Source organism: Triturus cristatus, chromosome 2_1, assembly GCF_964204655.1.
Source record: "Triturus cristatus chromosome 2_1, aTriCri1.1, whole genome shotgun sequence".
NCBI lineage: Eukaryota > Metazoa > Chordata > Amphibia > Caudata > Salamandridae > Triturus > Triturus cristatus.
This window is the reverse complement of record NC_140581.1, coordinates 783161184-783170271: the sequence shown is the minus strand read 5'-3', so window position 1 is coordinate 783170271 and position 9088 is coordinate 783161184. Positions and strand designations below refer to the sequence as shown.

Below are 9088 nucleotides of genomic sequence, written 5' to 3'. Positions count from 1 at the left end.
AGGCCGGGCTCCCTAAGGCTGCGCATTACTACTCACTAGAAAGTGTCCTGAAATGAACGCCACGGCACTAAAGCACACATGAAACAGCTGCAGCAATTTGCACCTCAGAAAGTTGGCGTGTACAAATGACTACAGAGCAGTTTTGACCTGTAATAATTCCAATTACCCTGCTACCTCCAGGCCTTCAACGTGTGCAGTGAATTGCTTTTCGCATGGATAGTTACACGCTGCTTTTTTTTGTTTCTTTTTTGTGAATTCGGTTTCATAATTGTTGCACGCATCTTATTACTTAGAGAATATAAAGTTATTGCTGAAGTGAATGCTAAATGCAAAAACCACTCTATGACCTCGGGATCACCTAGAACAGACATACACAATGTTCGGCGAACTTGGTCCATTTAGTGGGAGGAAAAACCCAAATACTGCTCACATGGATATGTTCAAAAAAACATTCACTTTTATTGTGGGCACACATCTGGGGAAACCGCGTTCCCAAACATTACATGTTAAAAGAAGCAACCTCCATAGCAGGAAACCATGTCACACAAAAAAGCACCCTGTCGATGGTCAGAACTGTCTTTAATGTACACTCTCATTTCTACCAACTATCTGACCGGAATGAAGGACGGTGGGAATGAATAATCATGGACACTTCAATGCCTCGTGGTGATTGATGGGTTAAGGCAGTTTTCACATTAGGCCTGTTAACTTAGTCGACACAGAACTCTTTGGAGAAGTGCATTATCAAACACCAACATACACACAATAAAGCCAGTGCCAGGTGTGACACCTGAGACCAAACATACATTGGCAGTGCCCTGCTTCGCTGTACTTGCCCGGGACGATACAATGCAGCCCTTACAGAAGTGTTGAGATTTTTGGGTGACAGAGTTTCCAGATGTTTGCCTAACCTCTCCGAAGAAAAAACAACAAAGTAGGGCAATCTTAATTTGTCATTCTCTACATATGTTGCCGAGGCACACATTGTCAAAATACCCGAATCTATCAATATACACTTTTTGTGTTTCCCTGTTATCTTCTACCGCTGCAAAGTGTCACAGTGCCCGTCGTATATTCGTGATAATCTTCGGTTTCGTCGCTTGCAGACGTCCGGTCGCGTTTTTTATATGTTTTGTCGCTTACACTATAGTTGGTGAAATGATGATCATTCTGTTGGTTTCGAGTTCAGACGGCGTTCTAGCCCCTGGTTGTTTGTTTACGCTGATGCGGGTAACATTTGCATTGTACTGAATGAGGAGGTCTGTTTTTGGTACACGTAAAATTGGTTGGGGGTCCATGGTTACTTTTTAGGTGAAATTATTTGTAGCAGGGTAATGTCTAGATCTTACTGCTGTGCTATGTTGCGTCCCCTTTCGACAATGTGTTAGATAGTTCAAAAGCAGGTGTGTAGCAATCCGCCCAGTTCAGGAGGTTGGTCGGAGACAGAGTTCCTAGTGGAAGAGAGCTGGGGCCACTGTAGCCCGTGAATGCGGGTCCCTGCGCATCTTCCCGCGCCCTGGGCGGCAGCAGCTCTCTGCACTGTTCCACTGGACCACCTACTGCCCCACTCACCCTGAGCTCTGCCGGTCCTAGGGCCAGTGTGCCCACTGCTCCTCCGCCCTTGTGCCTCAGCTTGTGCGGGAGCAGAGGGGCCGCCTGGGGGACTCCTGCGCACGGCCGTGCTCCCGGGCAGCTGCTTCTGAGCTCGCAGGGCTGCGGGGCCGTGTCTACCCAAGGCCGGTATGGCGCTGCGTGCGTGGTGCTGGCTCCAGGAGGGTCAGAAGGTGGGCGCGGGTCCCCTGGTGGCAGCGGCCGGTGGTGGCACGCAGCGGGAGCCGGGTGTCCCACGGGCGCTGCGCGGGGCCCGGGCGGGCAGTAGAGGGCGCAGAGCGCGGCCCTCAGCCGCTCGTTCTCCCGCAGCAGCTCCAGCGCCCGGGCCTCGAGTTGTAGCTCCTGCATCCTCCGCCGCTGCCTGGAGCGCCGCGCTGCCTCGTTATTCCGCTGCCGACGACTCCAGTAGGCGGCCTCCTTGTGCTCCTCAGGGGTAAACTCCCGCGGGCGCCGAGGGGCGCCTTGCCGCCTCCGCGGAGGTCCCACGCCCAGCAGCGGCCGGCCCAGGTAGTCGAGCGGGTTGCTGTCCGCCCAGGGTGGCGGAGCTGGGCAGCAGTGGGCTGCGGCTGAGTTTTGTTCCCGATTCTCCACTGCTAATACCGCCGACCTTTTCTGTGGCCCGGGTTGAATGAGCCCCAGTGGGTCTCTCCTGAGCTCTACATCGACCTCCTCACGCAAGGTGCTCACCCTCTCGTCCATAACCAGCTGCCCTTTCAACTCGTCGAAATACTGAATAACACAGACATTAATGCAAAGTACCCCTTCTGCCCGGAGCATGGCCCTATATAAGTTGCATCGGCACCTGGTGAACCTCTGACCCCGCCCTGCACCCCTCTCCCCGGCCCGGTGACACCCACCCATCCCCTGACACTTCTTCCTAAGGGTCTTGTATGGAGGTGAAATAAATTATGTTACAGATAACCAGGGTTTCCTGGCTGGAGCATGGTTGGTTTAAAATAGATTTTTGTACGGAAACCTGCGATGTTGCAACTGAAACCAAAGTGTCAGCACAGACGCATGCCCAAGCTGCTCTCCCGCTCCCAGGCCCCGGCAGCCGGCTCAGTGTGGTCTGCTCTGTTAAGTTAGTTAAGGTAAAATAGTTCACTAGGTCAGAACTCTTGCTGCAGAAATGTACAACAACAAGCATTTCTTCATTAGACCTTTGAATTCGTGGTTATTAGTTACAACGTGCTTCTTGATTTAACATATACAAGCTATGTCGCTGCAGCTAAAGAACTTTCCGCAGGTTCCTTGAGTGGGCGAGCGCTCCCTTTTATTCAACAGCTTCCAACTTTTCATCCCCTTAGTGCAAACATCAGCAATGGCACGCGCTCTAATTTTTTTGCAAATCTATTTCCGGATTGCTTAGCGAGTTGAACGCTTGCTGCTGAAACGAGGGTTATGAGTTTGAATCCCGAAAAGGGCAACTTAGCCTTCCATCTTTCCTGGTCAGTAAATTGAACAGCATTACAGTGGGCAAAAGGTAGCAGCACCGGGGAAAGGCAGGGTTAGTGTAAAACTCTTATGGATTGTACCTCATACAGGAGACGTGAAGTTATCACTAATGAGTTCACCTCTTACATTAGTATATGTGCTGCACTCCATTCTTAAGACTTTCTGTCCATTGTGTGAGTTGAAATATGAATATTAGATACAAATGCAGAAGGACCCCGTGTAATGACCTGCTAATTGAGCTTGGGTGTGTTATTTTAGTGGAGCGATGTGTGGTTGGAGGGATTTGCCCATGGATAGGACGACCCAAACCTTACTGGACTAATGGCCACTTGGCTGTCGGAATCAAGGGCAGTGTTTTGGAAAGTTATGGACATCTAATTACATGTGATCACAGTCCTTATTGGAATGAATACAAATAAATATGTTTCCAAAACTTCAATCTGCATCACGATTGCTGTCCTGCGTTGCTTTCCTCCCGATCCCCTGAGCAAGCGAATAATGCCCACTTGAAGGCCTTTCTGCAAAGCTCCTGCTTACAGTGTGCAGGGATGCAAAACATGGATAATAGAAGCAGCACCAGTTCACTGTTTTGAGGAAATATGAATTTTGTGATCAGTTATGTCCCCTATCGTAGACCCCAACGGCTCCATGTGCATGCTATAAGTACATGTATGTTCCCTCCTGCTCCAGTTTTGAAGACGCAAATATATGTGCGTCCACCGTCAACATGTCCTCTTTCAGATCCGCCATGAATGGGTCAGATATTCCATTCCTAAGTATGAAAGGCCACCGACTTTATGTGGTTCACTTTCCACATTTTACAGATTCAGGCGAGTAGGCCCGAATTCTGTCATCAAGCCTTTTCCTGCCTTCTGCCTCTGAAAGCTCCAGTCTGAGCCTGCATCTGTGACCATGAACTTTGTCCTACTCCCTGCGCGGCTAACGGTGCCTGATCCAGCCTGTCGCCTGCCAAAAACTGTATTTCACCTTCAAGATTATCTACTCCGCTCCTCATCCGATGCATTCCTGTCTAGTAGTTTAGGTAAACATTCCTCCAGCTACCGTGCAAAGGGCCAGGCCTCGCTGTCCTCATGCAAGTAATTCATAGCCCCGTTACCATGGAATATTCCTACCCCCTCGCATCTAGTGTAGACACTTAGACGCTTGTACACGCACTAACAGTCAGTATAGAATAGATTCTATCCTAGAGACCTCTCCTTTTGGATAGCACAGTTCTTTAAACATAGGATATTAGATATGATTTGGGATTAGGTTGACATGACCCCCAGACTTCTGTCTCCACATGTAGAGCTAAATGTCAAGTCCCCTTCACCCTCTAGTTGCACGTCAATAACACGTCATGCGGCTGCGCGCGCATCTCTGCCAAATATTTCTGCTGACATTGCAGGATTCTCTTATGGATCCACCCACTTGTGACATCATGTATGATGACGTTTATTAAATTACGCCCATACATCCGCCTCTATTAGTTACGTATGCACCTTTTTTCTGTACTATCAGCTGTTACGCCTCTTGCATCTGTTTCGCTGTAATGTATTTTCTATAAAACTGCCTATCTGTCAATAATGTATGCCCTTCCTTCCTGAACTTTCGTGGTGATGGAATAGAAAGCCTACAATTCGAATTGTATTCCTTTGTATAGGAATAAAGCCTTTTAAAACCTCTAATACCACGGATTCTGCCTCTTATATTTACTGAGTTATTCTTAATAGACTTTACCGCATAAAAATAGTACCTGTAATGAAATATTTACCACATAAATTGGCGCCCGAATAGGGACACTTTCTCATCTCACGCGCCGGCGGTGCGTTGCAGGCCCGGTCTCCTGCCACAGCTGAACGGACAAAAACGCGTACCTGCAGGATTTCCTGTATCTCCCTCCGGCCAAGCGGGGACGACTGAGGCTGCGATCAACACCCAGACGAGGCGGTGAGAAGTGCGAAGTATCCCGACCAGAGCCTAGCTGAGAGAGCAAGATCCGAGGTATACAGAGGCCCACCAGGTTCCGAAGTTCCGAGTCCAGTCGAGTCGAGTCGAGTCCGGTCCAGTTTCAGTTCCGTTCCGAGGCCTTCCGTTCCGAGCTACCCGGTGAGTACCATTACCGGGGAGGCATTTAACGTGCACATAGTCTGTGCCGGTCAAGACGGGTTTGGGTACACAAATCCGGTCTGCACTGTTTTAGCAGTGTATCTGTACTGTTTAGCAGTATATATAGTATGTCTTGCATATAAATAAGTACTATCTAGTGTCAGTATTATGTCAGTAACTAGTTTTCTATTTGTTATCATTGTTCGTAAAACTGTTAAGTGTTAAAAGTTTTAAATACGTTCTATATATTGTGGTGTGAATGACTGTTCATTATTGTGTTTTCTTGTATAAAGTGTGTTCTAGTAATAAGGTCTAAAATGCCGCTCTTTTCGAAACTAAGACAGATCAAAACTAGAAAAGGTGTACTCGAAGAAGCTGTTCCCATCCCACCTAGGGACACTCCAGGGTACTTTATGTATCATAAGCATGGCCTAGATGCCGTATTATTTCTTGATTTATGGGTGGACTACACCAAAGAATTACCAGAGAGTCAGAGATGGCCCGCAGCGGGGACCTGGGATGCAGATTGCATCATGAGAGTAGAAGAAGAATTATGGAAAAAGAAAGCCAGACAGTCACAGAAAGATGCCATTGAATTATGGCGTAAAGAATCATATAGACGTACAGAAAAAGCACTCAGACAGGAAGAGAAAGGTAGAGAGAATTCAAATAAAACCAGAGAAAATCTATTACTTGAGGAAGGTACCCGAGTAAAATCAGAGCAAGTAGATAGACAAAGAAACACTCTTATGAATGGTATGTATCCTCCTCTGGCCGAAGGGTTACCTAAGGCTACCCCGGAAATACCAAAAGACTTAACTCCTCCATTGCTCCCGATAAAAGCACATCCCAAAACACATCCCAAAACAGCAAAGGACGTTTTCCTTTCCTCCTATTTAGATGACGCAGCTCCCGAGTATGCTAATGCCATACCACCCACACCGCTTGTCGATGGTGTTCAACACCAAGAGCATTCGTCTGTATCCCCGCAACTACAAACTCCTACACAAGTTCCAACAGGCCCGTCCGTTTCTACAGTTTTTCCCGCATCTACAATCTCTATCCTACGCCCAACGAATCCTTTCGTGCCTAGCACCTCAGATGGTGCTACAGGAGGTACGACAGACATGTTTGCCACACCGCCGCGAAATAAACAGACCCTTAGAGATTTAGCACTCCAACGTACACCCCAACTAGCGACATCCGACATGTTTAAAGAACAGCTTGTGGATTGTAGATACGACCCAGTACCAGGTAGACAGGATAAATTGCTCATATCATCACTACGTATACGACGAGCTACATTATATTTAATGACGATACCAGGAATGGGTGAACACCTAGACGAAATATATCGCTTTGTCCAAACAGGGCGAGGTCCAGAAAGTATTAACGAAGCTATGGAATACCAGAAAGTGGATGTCCAAAGACAACTACTACGTTTTTTTTATAAATTGTGTAATTAGGAATCAAGACAGGCCTGGGGCAGATCACGATACCATGCGAAGACTTGCCAAATGGGGTCAGAACATATCAGAAGAGAAACATGATAGACAGGCGTGTATAATCGCCATGTGTCGAAAGATCCGCAAGGAAGTAGAACGAATACATAAAGAAAGACGAGAAACAGATAGAGTAGAATCAGAAGAAGAGGAGGAGCAAGAATCAGAGCAATTAGAAACGATAGCTTATGTAGGTAGAGGAAGACCCCATAATAATACCAGAGGTTTTAACGACCCGATACGTCCAATACGTCCAGAATATAATAGACATTTTCCAAACCCTATGTTAAATACAAAATCCCCTGAACACCTATTCCAAGCCGCTGACAAATTACTCCGAGATCGAAGGGGGTACCACATGCTCGATTCCATGGACGAACAAGAATTAGCCAGGTCAGCAGTACAATGGGCTGACAGTCCCGGCGAATACAATGATGATGTACTTGCACACACGTTTCTGAATCTTGACCCATACGAACAGCGCTTAGCTAGTATATACATGATTCAACACCTCCTTATATTATATAAAAGCCAACACTCCGATCCAGGACCCTTACCTGACATATTGACAGAACTACTCACGAATATATGGAGAGGGTCAGGTACTGATTTGATTAAAGAAATTCTAGAATCCCGAAACCAATATTTAAATTTCGTATGTCCAGAACACGTTCCAGTTCCCATAATGGGAAGAAGAATGTATCACATAGATAGACAGAACCCGTTACGCGAAGTGCACCCAATAAGAGGTGACGGTGATAATTTTACACGCGTATTTGTGTACACGCCTATAACTAAATTGGAATTATTAGAAATGAAGAAAGTAGTACCCAGCCATGACAAGGATCCAGCAGGTTTCCACCGTGAGATAAAAGACATGTTACTCATGGGAGAGTATACCTACCCCGATATTATGAAAATATTAAAAGTCCTATTACCCGCCGGTGTTTATGAGAAACTCAAAGAAAAGGAATGGGAGGTGGGAGACCAAAAGATAGATTGGACAGCATTGGAAAACGAAGAAAGGGCCCGAGCTGCAGGAGCAGGGCTTGGGGAAAAGACTACAGCACTAGCAGGATTACTAATACAGGTACTGCCACGTTTATTAACTACGAAAAAGGAAGACTGGGGTGCAATCTCAGCCTGTAAACAAAAGCCAGATGAAGACACTAGTGATTTCTATTCCCGATTTGAAAAATGTTTTAGTATAAATAGTGGCATAAAAGCCAGTAGTGAGTCATATCCACATCTGTTTGTGACAAAATTAGTTGAGAATTCTCTGCTGCAAGTCAAGAATAGAGTATTGAAATTCGAAAGTACCTGGCAAGGTAATACCCCATCACAGATGTTACAGATGTTACAATATCACCACAATAGAATTAGAGAAGAACAAGAACACGAACAAAGACGTATGAAAGATACAAAAATGAAAAGGCTTGTTGCACAGTCAGTTCCAGCCGATGGTCATCAAAAGGGTGATTCCGCAGGTCCTGCGAAAGGGACATGCAACTATTGTAAACAACAAGGTCATTATATACACGATTGTCCAGTCCTGAAACATAATATTGCCACAGGTAGAACGCAGGAGAGACCACGTCCACCTAGACAGGATCATAATCAACAACAAATACCTCAACATGCACAACCTAGGTTAGCTCCGCAACAACTAGCTCCACAACAGGCAGCTCCACAACAGATCGTAGCACCACCACAAGCGCAGCCTATTGCTGCAACACAAGCAACAACACAACAGATGTATCAGTACGCACAAACAGATTATCCCGATTATCAGCGATACTCATGAGATAGCCTAGAGAGGGAAGTTGGCTTACCCCTTATTGAGGTTCCTGTAGACCAAGAGGGACCTTATGTACATAGTGAACTATTAGGGGAAGACAGAAAGTTTTTACTTGATACAGGGGCAAGCAGAACAACTATAAGACGAAGTGAAGTTCCAGGGGCACCCCTCTCAGGCTCACAGAATATTTCCCTTGGATTCTCAGGAAAACCTATAATTAATGACGTAACACAACCTCTTCCACTTACAGTTGGTCCATTGACACGTACTACAGATTTATTGCTTACTAAATCATGTCCAGAAAACTTGTTAGGCATAAAAACATTGAAAGCTCTAGGAGCCATAATATGTTGTTCTCCGGAAGGAGTACGACTATTTTTACGTGACTTTAAAGGTCACTACGTGTCCAGAGACATGGATCACCGACTGCAAAATTTACCTACACATTTATGGGCACAAGGCCCCACTGATGTTGGTTGCATGAACATTACACCATATCGAGTTACACTGAAAACAGGAATAGTACTACCACGAATGCGACAATACAAGTTACCACCCGATGCTGTTGTGGCTTTACTGCAAATCATTGACGAGCTCATTGCACAAGGAGTGG

The 9088-nt window shown here is 46.2% G+C and overlaps 1 protein-coding gene across 1 annotated transcript; it reads right to left on the bottom strand.

Moving 5' to 3' along the window:
- Nucleotides 1-468: 468 nt before the first annotated feature.
- Nucleotides 469-2388, bottom strand: LOC146865872 (uncharacterized). The gene has a single exon (XM_085640204.1). It carries the CDS (start codon nucleotides 2386-2388, stop codon nucleotides 1357-1359), a length of 1032 nt encoding a protein of 343 aa, XP_085496330.1. The 3' UTR covers nucleotides 469-1356.
- Between the last annotated feature and the right edge of the window lie 6700 nt (nucleotides 2389-9088).

Coding starts and splice junctions, on each gene's coding strand:
- LOC146865872 (XM_085640204.1), bottom strand. CDS start 2,388: ATGCTCCGGGCAGAAGGGGTACTTTGCATTAATGTCTGTGTTATTCAG.